This window comes from Rhynchophorus ferrugineus, unplaced genomic scaffold, assembly GCF_030347505.1.
Source record: "Rhynchophorus ferrugineus isolate W39M unplaced genomic scaffold, kcgeb_rfMv2 rfM7, whole genome shotgun sequence".
Classification (NCBI taxonomy): domain Eukaryota; kingdom Metazoa; phylum Arthropoda; class Insecta; order Coleoptera; family Curculionidae; genus Rhynchophorus; species Rhynchophorus ferrugineus.
Window position 1 is genome coordinate 36,136,964 of NW_027472586.1, and position 25,424 is coordinate 36,162,387.

The window sequence follows — 25,424 nt, forward strand, 5'->3', positions numbered from 1 at the left end:
GAGTGTGTGCCTGTTAATATTTTACTTATTTGTCCAACACAAAAATGTATTGATGCAATAATTAATTTTACAATATTAAAATCCTATTTTACGTATATCTAAATTCGGCTTACGAAAATTTTTGTTTGGATTGATTGGCCTGAATTTGAACGGGACATTCTAAGCAATTCGAGAAATAAAAACAAAGTAATTCCTATTTTCATTCATTTGTTTTAAAATATGTCAAATTAGAAAGTGAATATATTTATAATACATTGAGTTAAAAAGGCTTTAGTTCTTTTTTAACTAGCTTAATATTAAAACTGTTCATACAAAACTTATAAATTAAATTTGAACACTATTAAGAAATACTTATTCTATAAATAAAAATATAAAAAATAAAAATAATAATTTTCAATATAGATTTTATTACAAATAAGAGACACACGATTATTGCTGGTCCTTAGATTTGGACCAATCCACTGCAAGAATAAGATGATCATAGCCATAACCGTTCAGTCTGGCAATAGCCTTAGCAGCATCTGCTCGAAATTTGAAGTGGATATAAGCGAAACCCTTACACTCGCCAGTGGTCTTATCCTTCGCAAGATACAACTTGTGAATGGGACCAAATGGCTTAACCAATTCCTCTAAATCCATTTCAGTGGTGGAATCGCTGAGATTAGCGATACGTATGGCCGAAACATCATCTCTTCTCGCCATGTTCGGTCCATCAGCCCTTTTTGCACCCCCATCTCTGAGATTTGGAGGGACATATTTAGAACCAACTGGTTTACTTGACTCTGTACCTAAAATTAATGAGATTTTATATTTTGTTGCTCAAGATAGTGATTTAGTTACTAACCTGGGGCAGGAATCTTTTTATCATCTGGCACTTTGCCTGTGCTGAGAATGGTATCCTTCAGTGGACACTTGGAAGTCCAATGGTCGCCTCCACAAGTACGACACTTCACGAAGTTTTTATCCCCCAAAGCTAAAAACACATTTTCTATTAATAAGTACTACTAAAATCAAGAATCTGTTACCTTTAAGCTTTTGAATGCCTTCGTCTTCTTGCTTGTTATCCTCTTCTTTGCTTGATATAAACTGCATAAAAACATCTTCTCCGGCGATGGTAGTCGCAGGATCCGGTCCAGGTTTATCATCAGCACACTCCCCGAACTTTTTCCACGTCTTACGGAAAGCTATCGATTTGGACACGATTCGCTTTTCTATTTTGTAGGTTCGTACGATTTTTACCTGTCAAATAGATTTTTTAAGCAATTTGTGACCCAGACCATAGTTAATTTCTTACTTTCTTTTCATCTTCATATTTGTATTCGGTAATTATTTTCTGGCCATTTTCAACAACTTCTGTCGCCGGGGGTAAAGCTCCGCCCTCCAGTTCAACCATCTGGGCCCATGTTACTTCTTCGTCGGCGGGCATTTTGCTTCCAATTTATTATGATTCTACAAATATGCTTACAAACTCGTTGATGTCCACAAATTAGAATAAAAAACACATGCAAAAATTCGATTATATATCAAAAAGATGTAAATGACAGTTGTCAATTTCTTCTTCTTCTTTCTGCGTTTAAATTTAGGGATGTTATTATGATGTTTAAGTTCTGAAATCTCTCGATAGATCCATATTTCTGTTAGCCGACATTATAAAAAAATTAAATATAACTTTTTAATAAACCTTTAAAATTGACGATTAATTATAAAAGCTCATTAAAAATATCACTACTTCTATTCAAAAATATAGTTATATAAATTAATGAATATCCCATATTTTCAAATATATCTATATATCGATTTAAAAATTTAAAAAAATTGAGTTTTTAAATATATACTGTATAATAATTATTAAATCTACTATTCATTATAGGACGTATTCGCGAATCGATAAAAAATATCGATACTATTTCGGCGTCCCTACGTCCATTTTGTTGTTTGCATATTTAAGGAATCGGTTTTCAGTTTTTAAAATGTATAGTTTCCAGTTTAAGCATATGATGTAATCCGCGTACCAATTAGATTTTTAGTGGTGTTTAGAGTTTTTAATTATTTTTATTATCACAGAAGTGTGTGTAAAAAATGGATAGTTCTAGTTCGTCAAGTTATGAGACCACGACGCATACTCAAATGGCAAGTAGCAGTTGGTCCTACAAGTCATTGAATACCGGACACTCTGAGCTCAGAATAAGTCAACTAGAAGAGAAGTTGGAAGAGTTAGTTAAGCAGAATACAGCTTTACCGCCACAGTCGTTAGCGCCAGCTGCCCCAACGACAGGCCTCGCTTACTGCATTCCGGAGTTTTCTCCCGAAGATAGGACGATGTCGGCTAACCAATGGATCGAGAAAATAGATCAAATTAGGAAGGACAACAAGTGGAATGATCTGACAACAATATATAATATGCAACTACATTTAACAGGTACGGCCAAGAGTTGGTATCAGCGCTTACCAAATTATAATTTTACATGGAACCAAGTTAGATCCCTAATTCTGCATAAGTTTCCCGAAATTACCGATTTTGCCGCTAATCTAAGGAAAATGTTAAACAGGGTGAAGAATCCTCAAGAATCCATGACCACCTATTACAATGATAAAATGGAGTTGCTACGTGCTTGTGGAATCAGAGGAAAGAATAGTGTTTCTTGTATCGTCGATGGTATTTTGGATCCTGTAATTCAGAACTCTGCCCGGGCTGGAAATTATAATAGTCCAGAAGAGTTTTATGAACAATATATGTTTGCTTATAATTTTGGGGAAGAAAATATCAAAAGGGAATTGAATGAGGAAAGTGCCTTGGATCAGATTTCTGAGAGAGACTTAAGATATGTGCCTAGAAAAAGACATTACAGCCAACCGTACTTTGACTATAACAGGAAGTGTTTTAATTGCCAGGGAAGGGGACATCTTTTTGCAAATTGCAAGAAACCAAAAGTGTTTTGTACATTGTGCGATCGAGTGGGACATACTGCTGAAAATTGTAAGGCGGCTTTCTTTAGAGGTAGCGGAAGTATGAAGTTTTACAAAAACACAGAGGGTAGGCAAACTTAATCAATAATTTTAATAATGATTGGTATTCCAAAGTTGAATGGTAATTATTTCATTGATTGTATTATAAAAGGTATATCTGTTAAAAGTTATGTTGTTGATTCAGGATGCAGTGTTGTTAAGAAAATGTGATGTTATGAAATTGAACTTAAGTGGGTCGCAGTGCTTACTATAATTCTTGGAACTTTGTTCTAGGAAACTGTATTTAAATAGATTTTGCGGTACATCACCATAATTGAATTTCATAGGTCCATATATTTTTTACCAATACCTTTTCCTATATTTCGTCTCCAGTTTTTTCCTTTTCTTTTTAACAGAATCCTTCCAGGAAAGAGTCATTTCAAGATATTTAAAATATAATATTACTTAATTACTGGTCTTATACTGTATGTTTATAGGTGAACTACACGTGCGCAAATTTGCTTTGGTTAATATTTATATATTTGATAGCTACTTGAGTTTCTAGTTTTAAAGCACAATAATAACACTATATAGTATTATTAAATTCAAGTGCTCTACATTTGCTAAGACAAATCGAAATTTTTTACGTACGTTTTGGATATATATATATATATATATATACATACACATTAAAAAGGTTTCAGAATAATCAGGTTGAATATTACCGGACTTGGTTACCCACTTCTACTGCCTATATCTAACTCATTAGATATATTTCTCCCATCGTATTCTGACTCCGATTATATGCTATATTATAGTCTAACCAAAGTTCACTATAGATTTGACATGAACTTACAAATATTTGTATTGTTTGCATTTCTAAAACTTGACCGTACGGTCGTTATGAATGGCTAAAGTGAGCCCTACTTGTAGAATAATTATGTTGCAGAAACAGGAACGTTCTGTTTTATCAGAAAGTCGGTTAAAGTAACATCTTGAGTAATTGTCGAATGAGCGACACCTTGTAAGTCTATAGAAAGTCTGACAGCCGTACAGGACGGAACGGAAAAGTTCTGTAACATTAGAAAGTCTGATGTTGCATTTTGAGCAGCTATCGAAAGTCTGATAGCTACACACTATGTTTAAGATCAAGGTGACTACGTTGAAAAGCGATTTATTGATTTCTAGTAATTAGTTATCTTGTTTGTTTCAGATCGCCATTAAATACTTTCTCGAGGGTTTGAAGGGTCAGGTAGGGCCTAAGGAACTCTACGTCTGAATCCTCAGTTCGATGGCGCAACATCGCCATCCCAAGGGTACGAGTGATTGCGGGGTACAAGGGTACAATGCGTTCAGATAAAAAGTCTTTAGTATATAATTTTAAGTTTTGTAATCTGAATTTTCATAAGAACAATAAAATTCAATAGGTATCCTGATAATAAAAATTGTTCATTATTATTTTCATTGGATGGATGTTCTCATCGCTATGACAAATTAAAAAATAAGATTATTATTTAAAATATAAAATACAAAATGAATGATTCGATATATATAATTATCATTACTTACAAAAAAATAATTACCTACAAAATGAATTAAAAATGTTTCATTGCCATATTTATTCGATACGTGTTCCCATCACTATTGGCATTACAAACATATCATAAAAGAACAAATGAATTAAGATTGTTTTCTGAAGTTCTAAATACATATATTTTATTGAAAGTAACCTGAAAGAAATTTAATAATAGAATAGAAATTGTCACATACTATTTTCATTTCATAGATACTGTCATAGCTCTGGACAAATTAAAAACAAACATTGAAGACCAACTGAACTAAGATTATTTCCTATTTTAATGTTTTTTAGCTATCGGATTGATAGAATGATAGAACACTTTAGAATAATCCCATTGATGTTTTGATCACTGCTTGCAAATTAAAATGTGGATAAGTTACTTCAAATGAAAAATATGGCTTAAAACAACGTCGTTTCGTTGGAGCATTTTCTACCTATGGAATAATTTAATGAAATTTAAGAATATAAAATAAAATTTGTTCGTTAAAATTTTCCTTCGATAGATGTTCTCGTTCACTATTAATTAACGGGTGAAAAGCAAGTGAATTATGATTAACTATATTTTGACATTTTAGGAAACAAAATTAAAATGGTCCATGATTATTTTTACTTGCAACCTTAATATTTATGTATCGAATAATTGAAATAGTAGACGAGTATCGAATATTTCAGTAGTTTTCCATTAGGTCTTCCAATCAATAAAAGAAAAGTGACCCTCGTTTTAAAGACATAAAAGTTAAGTAATTTAAAGTCGATCGTTTTTTAATTCGGACTATTCGCTTAATCAATAGTTAAAGATTCGATAGATATTCCCGTCACTATGAACAGTTTAATACAAAATCTTTAATCAAAGTGTAAGGTATAAAGTAAAAGAATACTGTAATTTATATAACAAATTTATGCTTTTTATAGGCTACACTATACCGAATCCTCGGCCCTCGCAATGTAACAGCCTTGGGTAGTATACAGTCTCTAATACAAATTCCACGTTTTTCTGGCGTCCAGGCCTGAAACTCGTAGTTATTCGAATCACAGTTGATTGCCACCCAACCTGCGTTGGACAACACTACATCGTATGTAGACAATTTGGCTGACTTCCCTTGTAGGCGGAACGATTTGGCCAGTGTCAAACCTGGCCATTGGCGCAGTCCCTCTTCGTCTCTGCTCGGAACACAGAAAAGATCGGTGTTTAGAAAGTCCTGGTATACATCAGAGGCCTTCGTCAGTCGGCAGATGGTGAGTGGTAGGTCTTTTGCTCTAAATACTGTGAACCTAGGATGAAAGTTTAGTAGTAGAGAGTAATTTTTATTCAAAACAAAAATAATTTTCTTTTAAGTACTATTTCAACTAGAGTATAATATGAATAGACCACTATCGAATAAAATGATAGATGTTCCCATCTCTACCTCCAAGTTACCAAAAATAACAAATGGCTCTTGATTGAAATTTGAGAAAAACAGATAATGTTCCATCGTTATATCAAGTTTTAATAAAACAACAAATGGTCCTTAAATTAAACTTAAGATATAAAATGCCAATTGTTCGATAGTACCTTCATTCGAATATGTTCACTGTAAATATAGAAAACAGTTTTAGGCGTCTGTCGAATAAGTCAATACGTGTTCGCTATCACTATATCTATATTCTTAAATAAAAAACAAATTACCCTCAAATGAAATTTAAAATAACATTTGTTTATTAATATTTTAAACTAGGACTATCGAATAAATCGATAGATCTTCCCATCACTACCTCCAGGTTCGAAAATTTTAAAAAATGGTGCTTGTCATTTAATATATAAAAGAAAAACCGCTCATTAGTATTTTTATTCGCCATCACTATTTTCAGATTTGTAAGTTAAAAAAAGGTCTTTAATTGAAATTGATGATATAAAAAAAACTTTTTATTATTTTGATTCGTCAGGTGTTTCCGATACCATTGGCAGATTAATAAAATCAAAACAATTAATTTACCAATGAATTCACACTTCATTAAAAAACTGAGGGTTGGCTGAACGATGAAAATAAAACTGGTTAGATAAAAACAAGAATAAAAGATAGACATACCTGATAGAGCGTGGTCCTGACACGTAATCCAATCTCGCCAACCCACCAATGAACAAACTGGTACCTGGTTTGACGCAAAAAGTCTCAGGCCTGATCAGATTCCTCGGTAAAGTCTTCACCAGTTCCTCCGTGGTCAATAAGTGGATGATTTGATCCGGATGCACCACTCCGGGGGTATCATAGCACCATTTACTCGCGATATAGTCGGGGTGATTCTCGTTCACCCCCATGGATACTCTCCCCGACAAATCCGAGCTGCCGTGCACCGAGAACCCGTCCATCGGGGTCTGGGTGACGGGTTTCGTGAATGACCTGTCGATCCGTCCGATCAGGGTGGCGTATCGGGGGTTTTTACCATCGACGTCGGCGCTCCGCAGCACGGCCTTTTCTTTCTCTTCGATAGCGTTCAGTTGTTTCAGTCTCTCGTGTCTCAGGACGGATCTGTAACCGGAGATCCTGGTGATGGGGAATTTCAGCAGGTTCAAGGTGGTTCCCGGCCAAGGACTCGTCGTGGCCCTCTGGATCAGATCGGCGGCCTGTATCTTACACAGATCGGATTGCAGTAGGACGTTGAACAGGCTGGATTTGCCGACGTTGGTGCATCCGACGATGTAGACATCTCCTGAAAAGGACATTGGTATTGAAAAACATTTGTTTGTTAGGCGCAACGAAGCTTGAATGCTTGTTCTAATCTTCTAAACTGCAAGCTTCTGCTGCTTCTAGAGAAGTTAGAACAACTAGCTTAGCTTAGATAAAGATGCAACATAAAATGTTAATTCAGAAGTAGAAGGGTTGTCATATAGAGCAGAGTAGGGATTCCAAAAAATATATATATTTTTGGCCGATATTTTTCGATATTAAAAAAAAAACATATTTCTTAAACATTATGAATTATTTTTAATTTTTCAAATATTTTTAAATACTTTTTCATTTTGCTTTTCCTGATTTTAATCTTTAGAAGCATCTTTACTGCAAGCCTTGTGATTTTGTTGGCATAACCGTTGACAAACAATTTTATTGGAAAAATAAACGTCTTTTGAAATGCATGAAACTGGGACTCTTAAATACATAGATATTCCTGAAATTTCAATAAATAAGGATTTATTTAACTAGAGTACATCGACTACATACGACATACAGTATTAAAAAATGACAACTAATAAGAGCTCAGAAAAACGAAAGATTTTTTAAAAATATCTTTTGTTTTTCTGAGCTTTTATGTTTTTTTTTTAATAGAATAGTTCAATTCTTGACACTTTTCAATGACATAAGGTAAGTCTTAACAAAAAAATCCACATACCTTTATAGTTTCCTACTTTCCCAATGGCCGTGATCAATTTTTCAATACCAAAACCCGTCTTAGCCGACACCAGCTCTACGTGTTTGATGTTGGAGCTACCAAACCCGCACAACCTAACATTGTCATACAAAATCTGTTTTATCCTATTCAGATATTCTTCCTTATTGTCTTTGGGTAACAAGTCGATTTTATTGCCCGCTATTATTAGGGGAACTCTGGACTGCAATATATCGGCAATACCCGGCCACACGGAACACGGAAAGTCAGTTAAATCCACCAGTAATACAATCAACGATGAGGTTAACGGTATTGATTTCAAAATTTTAGGATAATCTTCGGCAGATACTCGTACTTGTAATGCGACGTTGTACTCCTTTAGAAAATGACATCTCTGACATAATATCGCGCTGAGAGTAGTACCATTGGGGTCAAAAGAGTTTTTAAAAATCTCTGACGGAATATAACCTGGAATTGCTGTATCCTACAACCTTTTTATAAAATATTTTTTATGATTTAAGTAAATTAATCGCGCTTACCTTACAGTGTAAATAAGCGCCACAACCTCCACAAGGGTATTTAGATATACCAGAGCCAGGATCTGGTGTACCATAATTTATTTGCTGCTCATCATTGTTCTCAACATGGCTTACTAAATCATTTTCGTAATTATCATAACTCGTCATCCAGTTCTTCATATCTTGCCCAATTAATTTATTCCTAGCCATTATTTCATTTTTAATGGTATAGTTTGTCTTTTCAAGGGCTGGTACCTCTTTGACACCCTCTGTTTTCATATTAAAAGGAAACTGCATATCCCTCTTTATTTCTTCATTGTTTTGATGTTGAGATTCTTCAGGCGACTGGGATTTTTCCTCACAGTAATGATTTTCGGAATAATATTTTAAAGAAATGGGAATCGGCTGGATTGTTTGAAACACAGTTTTCAGTTTTTCTTCGTAATGTATCCTTTTCATCATTGCCAGGTTATTCTCTTTGTACCCCAGATGTAGCCTATTTGATTCTATTACACTATTGAATAAGACATCATGTTCATATTTTTCTATTAATGCCTGGAATTTCTCATTTACAGAGTTTGTATATTGACGTAATATTCTCAAGCGGCAATAAGTAAAATTGTTGCAAAATCTACCGATGTTTTTAATAACAAACATTGTTTAACTAAGAAATTACCGTATTTTTCTATATTTAATTTATACCCATGATATTCGAAGATATTAAATCTAAAAACTATCGACAAAGACTAGGTTATCAATATTCTCTACTTCTTAATTTCTTAACATTAAACTTTTTTGTTTTTTGAAAATTTTTTCTATGATGTATATGATTCACTGAAAGTACTAAAAACCTCGTTGATGTGAAAAAATATTAATTTATTTTTGTGAAAACATCGATATTTCTTCAACAAAGTTATTAATCATAGAATTCTTTATTCTATGGTTATTAATATTGTGATTGTGATAATATTTGCCACCAGTAATACACAGCTATATTCAAAAAAAACAATCGTTTCCTGGAAACAATAGAATGCACACATAACCTTAAGTAATCAAACTACAAATTGTTCCAATACATTACCAGTTCAATATAAATAAAAATGGTAAGTATTTGTTTTACGTTTAGTATGTGTATTTTTACGATATAAAAAAAATAATGTTTTTTTAAACTTAGGCTCGAAATGCAGAAAAGGCTATGTAAGTTAATTATAATGTTATTTTCGCGGTCGATGCTCATTTGTTTTTTCTAGGACAACTTTGGCCCGTTGGAGAGCAGCCCAACTCGGCGAAAATGAAAAAATTAAAAAGCGTCGTCCATACCTAGCGTCCGAGTGTAAAAGTTTGTATGCTTGCGAGAAATGGCGAATGCAAATCATCAGGGAGATAGCGAAGAAAGTGGCACAAATTCAAAATGCTGGCCTGGGTGAATTCCGAATACGAGATCTAAACGACGAAATCAATAAACTGCTGCGAGAGAAACGACATTGGGAGGATCAGATCAAAGAATTGGGTGGACCAGATTATCAGAAAGTGGGGCCTCGAATGTTGGACCATGAAGGCAAAGAAGTTCCGGGTAATAGAGGATATAAATATTTCGGTGCTGCCAAAGAACTTCCAGGTATTGTAATTTATTATACATATATGTGAATAAATAAATGTGTGAATGGTTTAACACATAAAGAAGATCACTAGATTCTTCAGAGTGAATCAATCTCTATTCATGTGCCTTTTCTCTTCCTATCCAATTTGAACTAATTATTAGTTTTTCACATATTTCATCTATATTTTGTGACATTATCCTTATTCCTTCCTTTTTGGTCCTATATAACCTGTGATATAGTATTCTTATAGTTTTCTCATAATATTTAAATCTGATTATTGGTCGTATTAATACACAACAAATTGTTAGTTTGATTCTTTTTAAATGTCTGTGTCTCCCAATAATTTCTCATTAACATAGAGGCAGGCAAATTATTATTATGTTATCTGTCATCTAACTTTTTTGTGATGTTTGGTGTTTCACCTGTTATGTATTCATTATGTTATGTCTTTGTGGCCCCTTAATATTTTTCTATATGCAGCATTATAGGTCTAATCAAATGTGGCGGTATATCTTTTATAATACTAGAATGTTCAATATTGTCATTCAGTGAAAATTATTTTCTAGCTAAAATTCAGAGAAAGCTAAATTGGCTAAATATGATGTATGTTGCAACAATTCTCTGATTTTTGAAATTTTCTGTTCAATAAATCAATAAATCATTCTTTCGATTGAAAAGTTAAATCACCATATTAGACAGAAAATTGAGTTTTTGGCAGAAACCAACTTTTACCTGTATGTTTTACTGTTCTTTTGCCATTGACACCGGAGTTGGATTGGAGACTTAGAAAATTCCAATAAAAAACCTACCATATCTATTTACATTGTTTTGTACTGAAAAGCTCACTAAAATATTCCTCCTAGACCATTTAACATTCATGTTTTTCTTTACCTTACAACTATTTTAACTAAATAAATGGTATCATTCGATCAGTCTTTTTTTTTTATTCTCATCTCTTTTGTATACTCTATTTCTTTTATGTCCTGTTGACACCAACTCGGTTATGTATAAGAAGTGAGTTTCTGGTAGTTTTGAATTTATTTCATCATATTAGTTGTGGTAAATTTATAACTATGGACCGAACCATTGCCCACAAACTTAGTCACAGTTCTTTAAATATTATCCTTCTTTTGTACTCATCGGTACTTGAATACGGAATTTGAAATCGAACATCACTAAGACCATACTCAACGAAAATCCTTTGTTTCGATTTCACTTCAAATTTTTGACACAAATATTTAATATAATGACACAACATTCAATTTGAAATTGTTACAAATGTGAGAAATTGATAGGTGATACGACTTTTTTTTTGTTTTTTTTTCTGAATCTGTATAACATTTTGATGATTTACATAGATGTGACGTTACAAGGGAAGTTTTTAAAATTCAAATAAGAACGCTCTTTTTATGAGAATCTTTATTTCCACCAGAAACTTTACAGTTATATAACAGTTTTATTCACAGTTACTGATCATACCTAATCTACCCGATCTCGTACAGTATCTCATAAATCAAACATTGCAGGTGTCCGAGAGTTATTCGAACAGGAACCTCCACCACCTCCAAGGAAAACCAGAGCAGAGCTAATGAAAGACATCGACGCAGACTATTACGGTTACATGGACGACGATGATGGGATTCTCATACCACTGGAATCCAGAGCGGAGAAAATAGGTTGGTATCCATCGATATATTCGAGAGAGTTAAACTGACACCGATATTTTTTCTTTTTCAAGCTGTCCAAAGGGCGATATCCGAATGGAAATCGAAAAAAGAACATTCGACTGATGCAGACACAGAAGTGGAGGAGGTTAATATATACGCGGTGTGCGATGTAAGTTGGCTCAATAACTGTAAATTTATCATTGTTATTACGGAAATCTCTTTTAAAGTCGGATGAAGAGACCGAGATCCTCGACGGTTCCCAGCAAAGATTCGTGGCCCATGTACCAGTACCATCCCAACAAGACATTGAACAAGCCTTGCTGAAAAGGAGAAAACAAGAACTAATGGAGAAATACGGCATTCCTTCGGAACAATAAAACAACACCAAAAATGTTGACTGTTGTTAATTTATTAAAAAAAAACTTTTTTTCAAACCTATGGCAGAGTGGTGTCTTGTTTTAGAATCCCCCGGCACATCAAGGCGAATTCTAACACAGAGTCGGACAGTTTTCTTTTATTGGCTTTTTCCCTATTAAAAAAAAAAACATCAAACCAATTTTAAAATATAGTCTATCGAAAGCAGCAGTGAACTCATATCATCAAGATGTATAATATATTGCCCATTGCAGTTTGTAAATTCGTTTCAATATCGGAGAGTATTTCCTTTCTTATTTTGTTCCAATAAAAAAGAGATACTACGCTGTCTGATACGTGCGAACACGTAACCGAATCAACCGGTTCAGTTGTCAAATATCTGCAAAATTCAACAGATGAATAATGAGTAATAATGAATTCGATAAATGGGCAAACGTTGTTTTGGCGCTTCGATCGTTTTTATAAATTTCAAAACACTGAAAAAAAAAAGACAACAAAAGTTGATGGAAAATGGTAAAAGTTAGAATAACATTTGATTAGGTTTTGTAAATCATAATATTTTTAATAATTCATTGTAGATATTTTGTTCTTCATGCTAGGAACAGAAATCCAACAAAAAGATCCCATCAAATGGTAGGCATAGGCTGTATATTAAGGATTGGCTTTCAAAGCATAAATTAAATTTTGAAGATACCCTGTAAATAGTGAAGTATTTCAAAGTGTCACTTGGTAAATTTACTTTTTAAAAAATAGACCTGAAAAAAGGTCACAGTATATCAGATGGCTGAATAATATGGCCAGAGAGTGTAACATCTTCCTCCCTATCACTGTTATGTTATCCCTATCATTGAATTATTATAAGATGTGGCAATAAATTACTACAGTAAATATGCATGGACACACTGGTTTGGATGAACTTAATCAGAAACACTGAAGAAGAAACTAACAAATGGTGGAATTGTGAAGTAGTGATAATTGGAAATTAACAGCTTACATATTGACTTGAAAAGTAGCTCAGAATGTGACAGTAAGTGAATGAAACTTTCTAGATGTGGGATTATGATTCAATGCTGACAATACCAAGAGAGGGTGATGAGAGTGAAAATGTAATGTAAAGCATTTGGTTAAAATGTACGAGAAGATAATGAATACCAACTGTTGTACCAAACACAGCAATGAAGGCAACAAGAACCAAACATAAAAAGGGTAAATATGTTCTCTAATAAAAATAAAATACATTACTTGGATGTACAATTATTAATTAGGTGGAATTAAGGCTCTGGTGATACCATAGGTGGTTTAAAAAATAGTTCAATGTAAATAGAATAAAATAACTCTGGCCTACAAAGTATTGAGGCTGTTTAATTAACTGTCGTTTAAATGTTAAAATACATTATATTTCATTTCTTCTCAAACATCTCTGTTTCATCATTTTATCTATATTATAAAGTTGTTATATTGAAGCTAAAATAAATTAAAATACGTAAAATGTCAACGATAAATGCGGCAATATTGTACCGTTTTGGCGTCATAAATTGAGATGACGTGAGTTCACTGCTATTTTGGATAGACTGTAGTAGATATTTCCGACGTACCTTAAAACGACCTTGATGAAGGTCTCTTTCTGTGCGGACGTGACCTTCGACGTGGGAAAGTCCGCCTGTGTCAAGAGAGTATTCAACCACCTACATAAATTATCACAGTATTTCTTGTTTAACATTAAAATTATATCACTAAGTGAGTCTATGGTAGCTCTGGGCGCAGTGCTTCCTAAATTTAACAGTATCCTTAAGACTAGGCCCTCTCCGAAATTCTGGATCACGTCTCCGTGGGCCATGTCGCGGCTCTGGTTAATGAAATTTACCAAGAACCCGGAAACGGCCTTCATCGTTTGGGTTTCGGGCATGACCAGACACAAAATTGCTGGAAACGTTATTTGGAGTAAATAAAATTGCGTCTTTGACGAAAAATGCGAGGATTAAGCTAAGATTCCACCGTATCCGGTGAGTGTAATGAAAATATGGGAGAATATGTTACTGCCATATATTAGATACTTGTATGTATTCTGGTTATTTCTTTATTTTGAAATAGTTGACGTTTTATAGTCGCGAAATGACTAGGTTCATCTAAGCGACAAAAAAAACCAAGAACGAAAAAAATAAAAAGTTAACCTGTTCATTAAATACATTCCGGGTAAAGCGTTGGAAAAGAAGCCCACAGTGTTTAAAAAACAAAGATTGGTTTTTTCAACTAGATTACTAAATCCTTAACAATTGTAGCTCGATCCTCGTATTGTAAGTATATCACTTACCACATTGAAACAGTGCTGAGGTATCTAGGTCCGATTTAAAAATCAAGAGGGGAGCTTTCTTGAGTAAATTGGACAATAGTAGAAAAAATCCCTCCAACAGGTCACTTATATCAGACAACTGATTGTTGTTATTGTACTCGGCGCAAATTTGAAACGTCCGATTACAAATTTCTTGTACCAGCTGTCGGTTGAGAGGCAATAGATCCTCTTCCTTCCCGAATAATATTGCTACCTACATCAAAAATTAAACTATTTAGTATTAATACTAAATTAATTATAAACTTATGACAAAAACGCCAACTAACACAAAATCATACAAATGAATGATTTTCTAAAATCAGATTTGTACTCAGCCTACTATAGAGTACCAAATATGGGAAAATGAGCCCAATCTATGTTGATTTTGTACTTTCTGTCGACTTTGACCACCTACTAGCAAGACTACTGGGACAGGGGACTAGAGAACAAGATGTAATATAATGATTGGTTTACTGTGCGCATGCGCCTTATGATAATTAACGTCTTCATGTTTATTTTTTGCTATTTCTAAGCTTGCTTGTTTTTCCCCCTTGCGTTTTAATTTATTTAGAAATTCAGAAAAATAAATAACAGTTTTTGTTATTGATAATCGAAGAAATGAAAAAATTACAGCTAGGCTCGAATGACAAAATAAGTTTATAAGTATATATTAACCGCAGTAGGTATTTGTTACTGTAAGATATATATCTAATATTAAATTAATTGAAAGACCTAACTAAAATGAAAATTTGAATAAAACTATATATTCTAATAACAAATAAAAATCTAAAAACGTAAGGATAGAGAATGTAAAATGTAACTATCTAACACTTTTTGGTAGGGTATGTTAAATTTCTATATATAAATATTAGTCTTATTCAGAGTTGTTATTAAAAAATATGATGCCCAAATGTATGTTTGAAAAGGGATGAATACTGACACTGTTGCAGACAATATCGTACATATTTGGAGTATGCAAAGTATATAGATTTTAGATGAAAAATACAGTTACAAGAAAACAGTCCATACATATAAGTTATATTTAGAGCACATTGATGGTGTAAAAAACAAATTCCAAGGAAATACATCAATACTAATGTATATGTACTATGATATTGAAATATACTATACTTAACATCAACTTTGTTTTATTTCGTTCTGAATATCTGAGTTAAAAGGCTTTATTTATATTATTTTTAAATATCTAGTGAAGAAAAATTATATTAGTACGTTTGAGTAACATAAGCTATTAGCATAACATCAATTATACAAGTTTGATTTTATTTTGAGTTAAGTTTTTCAACTTTTAATTGAACGCATCGTGATGAATTGTATTAACGTCGTCGAAGAACAAAAAAACGAAAATGGGTAGAAATATGAGGAAAAATCTTGGAACAAAAAAAAACAAAAGAACTTGGTTTGAACCATATACCATCATTAAATGTCCATTCAAATGAACAAGCGATAGATAACATCTGATTTAATATAACATAAAACTACAAAACATACTTACAGTTTTAGCAACTACAAGTATGCTGGACTGGGGATTATCCCTGTACACCGTCACCACTATTTGCAGGATATCCTTGATCAGAGGCTTACTGTCGTCGTTTAACGTCGTCACTACGCATTTCAACAACACTCCGAGGTCCTGTGAAATATTCACCTATAAAAGGAGGCCAGATTCTTCCGGGGTCCATCGTAATCTTACCGTAATCACTTCGTTGTTGTTGAAATACTTTTCGGCGATGGTATTGTAGATGGGCATTGTATTTTGCATCACCACGAACACGGGCTGCTCGATTTTGACGTCGGACTGCACGTACAAGGAATAAAAGAGAGACGCCAGCACTTTTAATCTTGACGCCAAAGACGTCGCGACGCCTGGCGACTGAGAATAGAGATGAAACCGTTAGAGCGCCTTTAGAATTTTTCTAGAGTTTATATTTAGTTAGTTTCAATTGTCAGCTTTTTTCGAGAAATTATAAAATGGTTTTTAGGACTGTAGAATATTATAATAGTATATTACACCACAAGGGCCGAAAGTTGAATTTTCGGCGAGGCGAAGCGGGAATCATGACGAGCAGGACCTAGATTTTTACTTTTGGCCTGTGTGGTGTATATGATTATTGTATGTATATGATTTTTTATTGTTATTAATTTAACTTTAACTTTTGATGAGCATGTTTGTGATGCCTGCCCCCGACATCAATAGACTTCTTCGGCAACGTGTCTGTATTTATCAATCGCGCTTCAGCATCAAAATTTTGTATAACATCTTCCTCGTCCGTGGATTCATTAGATGATAACGCATTGTTAATTTTTTCTGGGTTATTGAATCGAGTGACGGCAAAACAACATTGATGATTATCTTTAAGGTTAGAGCGAACGAAAAGCGTTAATTAAGATCAATAACCTAATAAATGTTTTATTAAGGTCATCAATAAAGTCAATCATTGATGAAAAACATCTTATTTCTGATCACCAATTTGGTTTCAATAAACTACATTCCGCGATTGATCTGGTTCACGTATGCCATAGAAAAACTGTGCAATAATTTTAGATGTTGCACAAGCTTTTGATATAGTTTGACATGGCATGCACTACTACTTAAACAACATTCAAAAATTCCAGAGTCAAATAAGAAGCTGCCTATTCTAGCTTGATGAATATACAAGCAATCCTAGCCGTTGAAGATAGCAACACTGAAACAACTGAAAAGTTACAAACAGCTATTGATATATTGATATTTTTAAAAATAATAGTAAACATAATAGTGTAGAAAACAAAAGTTCGATATAGAATATCATTATTATAAATCAATATTTTTGTGATTCTTTATTAGTCATCTAGCCTATTGTCCCATGACAACTAATTAATTAGTCTTATAGAAACAATATATTTGCTGTTAATAGTAATTAAATTAAAACCACCTTCTTTTGTTATTAACTCAAACAGTATTATAGCTCGACAAGACTAAGAGTGTCAAACACTCACCGGTTCCTCCTGCAGCAGTTTCTGAATTTCCTCGAAGGTGGGGCTCAGGGTCACGTTGAGATAGCTCATGACCTTATCAACCGGAGCGATGCTTAGCACCCGGCCAATACTGCCCATCAATCTTTTGCACTCTCCCAGTTTCAGAGTACCACCTTGGAAAGCTATCTTAAAACATCAAGACACGGTAGGAAGTTTTAAAGGTAATGCTCAAAAACAAATTACCTGAGAAGCCACCAGTATGTGATCGACGTACGGCAAGAGAAACTTCTGACAACTGAAAGTTATATCCTTAAGGGCCATGGTGGCGCTGATCGACACCTCCGGATTACCTAAGGACGCGACCACCAGCGGCAGAACGTTCCCCAACTGTTGGGGGTTGTAGAGCAACCATTCTGAGTAAGCTCCTGGAAATGTTAAAAACCACATGGTTCAAGGTCATTAACAACAAGATATTATTTTATCACAAGCTAAACTGTTATAACAAACCCTCATTCATGTGAACAAATTCAAACAAAGTGCATTAACAATAAAAGTTATAACTATTAAATGAAACGATTAATAAGTATAGTCCGTTCAATAAAACAGTGAACTTACGTCATCTCAATTTTGCATGCCAAAACGTCGTAATGTTGCCGCATCAATTTTGAGTTTTATTTGAGTTTGAGCGGCGCTACTATAATTATTTACTTTAAGAAAATCGCTTGACTTTAAGTTTAGTGAAAATATACTGTATGTTTGTATAATTTGGAGCTATAGTCTATCCAAAGTTATTTTATACATACGTCATCAAGATTCGTTTAGAATCAGACAATATTTACATTAAATTATACAATTAAAAAGAGATACAATGCTGTTTGATAAGTACCAATGTGTAACGGAACTAGCCTGCTAAATTGGTCTGGATGTCAAACGTACGCAAAATTCTTCGAAACAATAGTGATAAGAGGTTATAAACCGGCAAATGCTATTTTAATGCTTTACTTGTTTTGATAAATCTCAAATCGCTGTTTATTATTACTCTGATTAAAAATGCTGATGCCAGACAGAACAGATTGCCTTTCTAACCAGTTACTTCGAACAGGAACGAGATAATGGGGGTCCCCTCTTGCCAAAAAATTCGTTAGAGAGGTAAGTATTCTTACTGTTAAATATTAATTTTCTGTGGTTGAAAATGTCTCAAACGCGGCCACTGAAATATCTCAAAAAATGAAAAACAATCTTAGATAACCCGAAAAGAAACGGTCCTCATACGAAGAGGGTAACGAGTCAATATCACTTTGATGTTTGCTCTATCAGAGATTACTATCTATCAGAGTATTTTTTCAACACAAACACAATTTAATGTAATTATTTCAAAGGAAAGTGTGTCTGAAAAGTACTGAAGAGGTCTAATGGAATTTCCGGATATTACTTTTAAAAGAACACAATTTTTAAAAGCATATAATAAAATGAAAAAAGACTTATTATTATAATGTATGTATTTAGATGAGACATGAATATTTCAGAATGGGACCAATATACCCACCAATGGTCACTGATGGCAAGATGATAATAAAAATAGTGTTTGACAACAAAAGTTAATAGATAAAAGGTAAATGTTGGAATAACAATTGATTAGGTTTTATTAGTCATAACATTTATTAATAATTCATTGCAGATATATTGCACTTCATAGTGGAAACAATAATGGTTAGTAACACCTTCAGTTTGGATGAATTCGATCAGACACAATGAAGAAGAAATTGACAAATGATGAAATTGTGAACATATGTTAGGTAGAATGGAAATTAACAGTTTAGTTATTCACTTGAATGAAACTTTCTGAATATGCTGTGATTCAATGTGGCCAATTTCTAAGACAGGCTGTTGTGGATGGAAACAACTAAAGGTGAGTATATAATTAATATATTATAACTGTAGGAAATGTTATTGTAAAGTGTAAAAGATTTATGTTCACATATATATGTGTAATTCTTCATAATATACAGGAGCACTTGGTTAAAATGTGTCAGGAGAAAAGGAAAGTAAGTGTATCCAAAATCCAAAAACTTTGGATAGACTATATAATTCATTAGACAATGTAAGTCTTTCATAATATGTATAACATTTGGGAAAAGAATTATGACACGAGACAATAAAATATCGCATTGTATAGATGTCTGATGAAACTAGACCAACAAAGAAAGTCACCGAATTAATAGAAAACACGTATCCAGCAAAAAGAATATCCCATCGGCTCGTGGTCTAGCTTTTCGGATAATGGGGGTTCAGGTACCGAGGCTAAACGAAACGTGTCAGAAGTTAAACATGGTAGAGGACCCCTTTTGGCGGCTATAACCATAAACATCAAGAAGGCCGGAATCGTGCATCGTGGAATTTTCGAGAATTCCTTAAGAGTCCGAAACGCACGTTTTCTATCGGCGTGAAATGTTCCTAGCTGGAACAATCTTTCCCACCCCGATATTCTGAACAAATCGGGATACAGAAAAGGCTTTCTTGCTCCGATGAGGGTGCATCGACAACGAGAATCAGATTTTGCAAGATGATTAAAAAGAAGTTACTAGAAATTAGAAGAATTGAGTAAAGATTCTCAACTAAGAAAAACAACAGAATTAACTACAACATTTACAACAGAATCCGTCATCAGAAATAGACAGAATTGAGAAAAAAGAAAAAGTATCGAGTATCGAGAATCAAGAAAGAATATCGTGAAGAATTCTTATGGTATGTATAATAATTAGTTGTGTCCGATGAACGGAATTAATATTAGCTAGACCAGACAGACGATTTAATAAGCCCTTTCCACCCAATTCATAATTCTGTGTATATTTTTATATTATTCCGTTAAATAAACAAACTTGTGTTTGTGCATTAATTTACGCAAAGAAGAGAGAAAATCAATTTTGTTTACGACGTCGTTTTCTCTCCTTAACAACTCAACAGACTTAATAAATAAATTATACATTGTAGTACAACGGGCTTACCCACTGTTTCCAGAGCTGTCGCCAAAACCTTGACATTCAGCGAGCCGAATGGGATCTGCTTGACGGTCGTCATCAACTTAGGCAAGTACAAGTTCTCCAGCACTACGCTCTCGGCTATTGCACAGAAAGCGTGTAGACAGGTCTCGATTTGAGACCAATTCATCGGGTCAATGTACCCGGTGCTCTTCTCCTTACCGATAGCCTCATCTAATTTGGTGCTGAGAATATCCAACATTTCCAGATTGAGTACGTTGTAACAGTAGATATACGTATCGGCTACGTCTTGCCTGTAGCATCGGAACACCTCTTTGTCGTCCAGCGCCCAGCTGGAGTCCTCCGCAGAGGGTAGCATCGATTTATTTAACAATATACAGACCAGATCGCGATAATAGGGCTTGATAGTGAGCAACAGCGGCGCGCATTCGGCCGTCTCCAAAGCCATGATGTCGTCCTACATAAAGGATGAAATTATTAAATTGGTACGACCTTTTCCGAAACAATTACCTGCAGAGTATACCAAAAACTGAAGGTCAAATTACTGCTGCTCTCGTCAATTGGAAATCTCCCCTTTAAGTCCGTACACTTCAGGATGGAGTTGAACAAGTCGTGACTGATCCTTTGGTCCTCTAGGTTCGTCGATTTTAGGTTTTCTAGGTAGATTTTGGAGTGCGTATCGGCGAATGACACTATCAGACCATAGAGATTAGCCACTACATCCTGTAAAATACGAGATATAATGCATCAGATGATCAACGTGACCAAAAACTCAATTCGCAGTAGCTCAATCGATAATTGGCTATATGATGCCAAAATTCCCTCATTATAACCAAGTCCTAACTCCTTAACTATCGTGTTACAAGACGAAATGTGATATTGAAAAAACACCACACATAGAATATCACAACACATCTATCATAGTGCTTTTCTGCATAAATAACCAAAATAGTAATAAAATCACGTCATCAAGATATATTGCCTATTGCAGTTTGTAAACTGTATTTTTAAATTATAATTCAAGCAATCTTGAATTTTGAATAAATATTCCGTAACACAGCCCTTCATTCATACCTGTTAAATTTGTATATATTAATATTAAAGTCATTATTCATAGTGGTTATTAAAAAATATTATGTATGAAGATATATGCTTGATAAAAATATGTAATATAATAATGCAAAAGAAATACATCAATACCATGTGAATATACATAATTTAATATATATCAATGGTATTACTTCGACATTGAAATATAACATACTTGACGTTAACTTAATATATGTAGTGAAAAAAAAAATATATATATATATATAGTAATTTTGAGCAACATTATTATTAATTATTTTGAACATTTAATTGCACTAATTCTCCTGAAATATTGATAACAGTATAGTACATTGTGATGAATTGTTTTCCGAAGAGAAACAATATCGTTAGTTAAATTTAAATCTCAATAACATACAGGCCTGTATACAATGAAAATGTTATACATAACCAAGTAGCCAATCATATACTATATATCTTGTTTATTTCCCAGTAGTCTATAAATAATTATACATGACACAAACTGGCAACATTATATAATGGTATAATTTTTTTAATAGAAACATATAATATTCCCTATAGATAAATAATTCATACTGCCAACGCCTGTTACAAAATTACTTTACACTACTTAACACCATAGAAAAAATAGAAATTTCACGGTATAGGCGACCTTGGGGAAATGTTTTGTTTAGTTCAATCAACTGTAGCGCTGCGATCACAAATTGTGATTGGCAGTTTAAATTCCAGGTGCCGCCACTAACATGAAATGTGATTGGTCGATCAAATTGTGTGAAATCAGCATTTTCTATGGGCGTCTATTTTTATGTTTGTTGTTTGTAGGTTATGGTTTTTGTTTAGATCACGAAATTTTCGTTTTACGTTGTGCATATTTTCTGTTTTACATTAATTATTATGCGGTAATAATATAAAAATTGATGACAATACGTCAGTGTAGTAAAATATGTAGTGTACCGGGGTAAAATTCTACTACGGAAATGAGACATCGTTTCCCAAAGAATGATATCGCTCCTTTCCAAAAATGGGTTGATCAAGTAAATAGTAGTAAGTTACCTGGATAAACCACAATGCAAATATATCAACGTCATGGTGTTTGTTATGGACATATTAGTGAAAAATTTAGAATTATCCTTCCTTCACGAACAGGTATTTGGGTAAATGCATATCCATCATTGGTTTTATCAGGTACATATAAAATTATCTATCTACTACATGTCTGTTTATATATTGTTTGTTTACAGAAATTCAAAAACTTATGAAGATGTTAGTAGTAATAAAATTCAATTAATCTACCAAGTTGTGCGTATGTTGTCAGTGTGATGTCTCTACATAAAGAAGTCTTACAAGAAGGTAATAATTAATATAACTGGATAATTAGTAGTAATAAATACTACTTTTAATTATAAAATATCCCTAAAATATTTGCAATACTTTAACTTTTTAGAACAATCAGTGTTCAATCATTTTATAGTAGAGGAATTATATATTTAAATTTGATTGCCTTGTTAAGAAAATATTTGTTATGGTGCCATCAATTAAAAATGTCATTGCTACTTTTAGGGGATTTATTAACTTAAAGAAATCTATTTTGTCTAAATTTACAAATAACTACATTTGTTTAACAAATCTTAACCAAGATTGCTTAAAGATTTTTGTTGGATCTATTAGAGGTCATAGAGGTAGAAACAGCATCCTTCCCCTAGTATGTTCGAGAAATTTTTAAAAGGGCTCATCATTTCAATTTTTTCACATCATTCTCCCGGAGCAAATTGTGAAGAAGATGAAAATGTTAGATAACTTATATTCTTTTTTAACGGGAGATCTAGTACCACTTGAGGTTGTTAAATCACCAGTTGAGTCTATATTTTCAGTTCCAGAGAATTTTGCTCCGAGGAAAACAAAAGTCTAATATTGTATTTTAGTCTTATTTCAGGCTATTTAACAAAACTTCTGAAAAAGAGACAACATGCAATATTTGTCTATATTCTATATTAAGTATTTCCACAGATTAAATACTCTAAAATCTAAATATTGTTAAAAAACACATAAATTTTTAGTGTTTCGACTGTCCAATCCATAATGATTTTCAAGACAAAATTTTAAGTTATTCTGAGGTTTGATTTTATTTTTGGTTTAATGAAGTTAATGTAATATCAACAGGAAAGGATTTAAAGTTTACCTTCAATATATCAAGATAAGTTAGAACTCTAATAGATCCCATAAAATTGATGGCACTAAACATATATGGGAAGGCCTTATAGAAGAATTATAGATATTTTAATATTGCCTAGAATAGAGTTCATAATTGTTTTTTTTTTGCTTTTTGTTTATATATATTTATATTATTTACACTTATGTATATTTGTATAGGATTTTATTTTAATAAATTAATTTTAAAATTTAAATTTGATTTTTATTTAAATACTATTGGCCAATAAATGTGACGTCACAAAATAATCAGGGGAAATGGCAGACCAATCAAAGCAAAGTATTTTCCTTACAGGTTTCTACATAACTATTTTAAACTAACCAATCAAATTCGCGTTGTCAGCGCCGCCAATGATTGGACTAAGCGAAACTTTGCCCCACTACTTACCATTGCAGTTGCACACCCCTGCTTAACACTTACTTTATTTAATTCGTCTGCATTCTTCTCGGCCTCGATAATTTTCTCGAATTTAAACAGAATATTTTGAGTATATTTTGTAACATAATCCGGAAACTTCGAGGTCGAGGGGTGCTGTACTATGGACGTTAGGGCCTCGACGGCGATCTCGAGTAGTTCGATTTCTTCACCAGATAAGCATTCCGGATCGGTTTTATTCCTGCAATAATATTCGTCGTAATATTCAAGACAGGTAGTAATGAAACAAACTATACCAATAAACGAAGCAAGTTAAGTCAATCAACAGGTTACACACAGAGTCACACTCACTGATATTCAATACTCCTAAGGAAATCCATGCCGAACCGCATTTTGTCGCGTGAAGATATGTTATTAAATTCGCCATATCAAAACTATAACAGTAATCACTATGTAGCTGTTAGACACTATATTATGAACAGTACTCACCCCTTTGATGGTATTGGCATCAAACACATCTCAACCACTTTCATTATATCCTTGGATACAGTCTGCAGGACACATCTTACTCTATTCCTCTGGGTAATTGACATAGTGATGCTTTGAAACTAACAATGTTGCATTGTAAAAATAAGTTAATGTCTGTGAAACAATTGAATACCTCCTCAGGAATAACAGTTAATATCTCTAATAATATCCAAATAACTCTTTCTGATTCGATACCTGGTAAATTATGGGGCTGAAAACTAGAAACTAATTCTTCAAAAGCATTCGGCCAATGTGTTGGAATAGTATGTATGATATATGCTGAAAACTAACAACTTTATTATGTATAGGTGTATATAAAATATATGCACTTACGGCAATACACAAACGATTTAAAATTATTTTCGGCCCCATCGCATAGTTAATAATAGTGTCTAAAAGTCGTTTTTTTAACGCCTCGTATTGATCAACTGGAATATCATTCCAAAATTTCAGTAACTTTGTATGTAATGTTGTGGCACCGAAAAACTGTACCTGAAAACACTGAAACATCCGTCAAAACAATTTTTTACTAGACATTAAAAAAGCTTACTTTTTGGGGGTTTAACAATTCCCAAACGAAGGACCAGGCTTGTGATGAGTTTTGAGCTTTCGTCAACCACTGGTGCGCTTCCGCCTGATGGTTCGCTTCCGCTCTATAAAATATCGCGACGGCTTGTTCTAAATCCTCTACTTTATACTCCATCTTATAGACTATTATGATTAATATTTACAACTTTGCATTGATTCTGTTTAACTCTTCTGCGGTAGTGACAAACCGCATACACAACCAGCTGATATCTGTTAAATTATGTCGTGATCACAATTGTTTTTTTGTTTGGATAGACAGACAAATTATATATGAAAATGTTATTACGAAATATTATATATGAT

General features: G+C 33.3%; 5 protein-coding genes and 1 long non-coding RNA gene across 8 annotated transcripts; 3 read left to right on the forward strand and 3 right to left on the reverse strand.

Moving 5' to 3' along the window:
* Positions 1-387: 387 nt before the first annotated feature.
* eIF3g1 (eukaryotic translation initiation factor 3 subunit g1) lies at positions 388-1,543 on the reverse strand. The gene is made up of 4 exons (XM_076410337.1): positions 1,295-1,543; positions 1,026-1,239; positions 845-973; positions 388-788 (listed from the first exon to the last, which is right to left on the reverse strand). The coding sequence occupies exons 1-4, from the start codon at positions 1,424-1,426 to the stop codon at positions 430-432; spliced, it is 834 nt and encodes a 277-aa protein (XP_076266452.1). The 5' UTR covers positions 1,427-1,543; the 3' UTR covers positions 388-429.
* A 395-nt stretch (positions 1,544-1,938) lies between these two features.
* Positions 1,939-4,391, forward strand: LOC143200331 (uncharacterized). 2 transcript variants are annotated; one of them, XR_013006687.1, is made up of 2 exons: positions 1,939-4,099; positions 4,160-4,391. XR_013006687.1 is itself a non-coding variant. In XM_076410810.1 (2 exons), exons 1-2 carry the CDS (start codon positions 2,080-2,082, stop codon positions 4,168-4,170), a joined length of 966 nt encoding a protein of 321 aa, XP_076266925.1. In that variant the 5' UTR covers positions 1,939-2,079; the 3' UTR covers positions 4,171-4,391. The 2 variants fall into 2 exon arrangements, 1 of the variants encoding a protein (XP_076266925.1); XM_076410810.1 differs by having other exon boundaries at positions 1,939-3,034.
* A 1,014-nt stretch (positions 4,392-5,405) lies between these two features.
* LOC143200306 (nitric oxide-associated protein 1) lies at positions 5,406-9,193 on the reverse strand. The gene is made up of 4 exons (XM_076410760.1): positions 8,428-9,193; positions 7,892-8,372; positions 6,592-7,213; positions 5,406-5,797 (listed from the first exon to the last, which is right to left on the reverse strand). Exons 1-4 carry the CDS (start codon positions 9,061-9,063, stop codon positions 5,410-5,412), a joined length of 2,127 nt encoding a protein of 708 aa, XP_076266875.1. The 5' UTR covers positions 9,064-9,193; the 3' UTR covers positions 5,406-5,409.
* A 176-nt stretch (positions 9,194-9,369) lies between these two features.
* On the forward strand, positions 9,370-12,069 carry LOC143200337 (pre-mRNA-splicing factor ISY1 homolog). Its single transcript, XM_076410820.1, has 6 exons — positions 9,370-9,509; positions 9,581-9,603; positions 9,657-10,024; positions 11,534-11,683; positions 11,746-11,843; positions 11,902-12,069. Exons 1-6 carry the CDS (start codon positions 9,507-9,509, stop codon positions 12,049-12,051), a joined length of 792 nt encoding a protein of 263 aa, XP_076266935.1. The 5' UTR covers positions 9,370-9,506; the 3' UTR covers positions 12,052-12,069.
* Positions 11,412-25,343, reverse strand: cdm (importin-13-like protein cdm). Its single transcript, XM_076410738.1, has 15 exons — positions 25,084-25,343; positions 24,867-25,034; positions 24,667-24,819; positions 24,495-24,613; positions 24,302-24,439; positions 24,051-24,246; positions 20,864-21,076; positions 20,360-20,810; positions 17,598-17,779; positions 17,376-17,540; positions 16,090-16,269; positions 15,892-16,029; positions 14,361-14,592; positions 13,645-13,972; positions 11,412-12,203 (listed from the first exon to the last, which is right to left on the reverse strand). Exons 1-15 carry the CDS (start codon positions 25,234-25,236, stop codon positions 12,110-12,112), a joined length of 2,910 nt encoding a protein of 969 aa, XP_076266853.1. The 5' UTR covers positions 25,237-25,343; the 3' UTR covers positions 11,412-12,109.
* On the forward strand, positions 22,467-23,600 carry LOC143200350 (uncharacterized). 2 transcript variants are annotated; one of them, XR_013006690.1, is made up of 3 exons: positions 22,467-22,606; positions 22,663-22,771; positions 23,479-23,600. It is a non-coding gene; the product is annotated as an uncharacterized LOC143200350 (long non-coding RNA). The 2 variants fall into 2 exon arrangements; XR_013006689.1 differs by lacking the exon at positions 23,479-23,600 and adding an exon at positions 22,866-22,964.
* Positions 25,344-25,424: the final 81 nt, after the last annotated feature.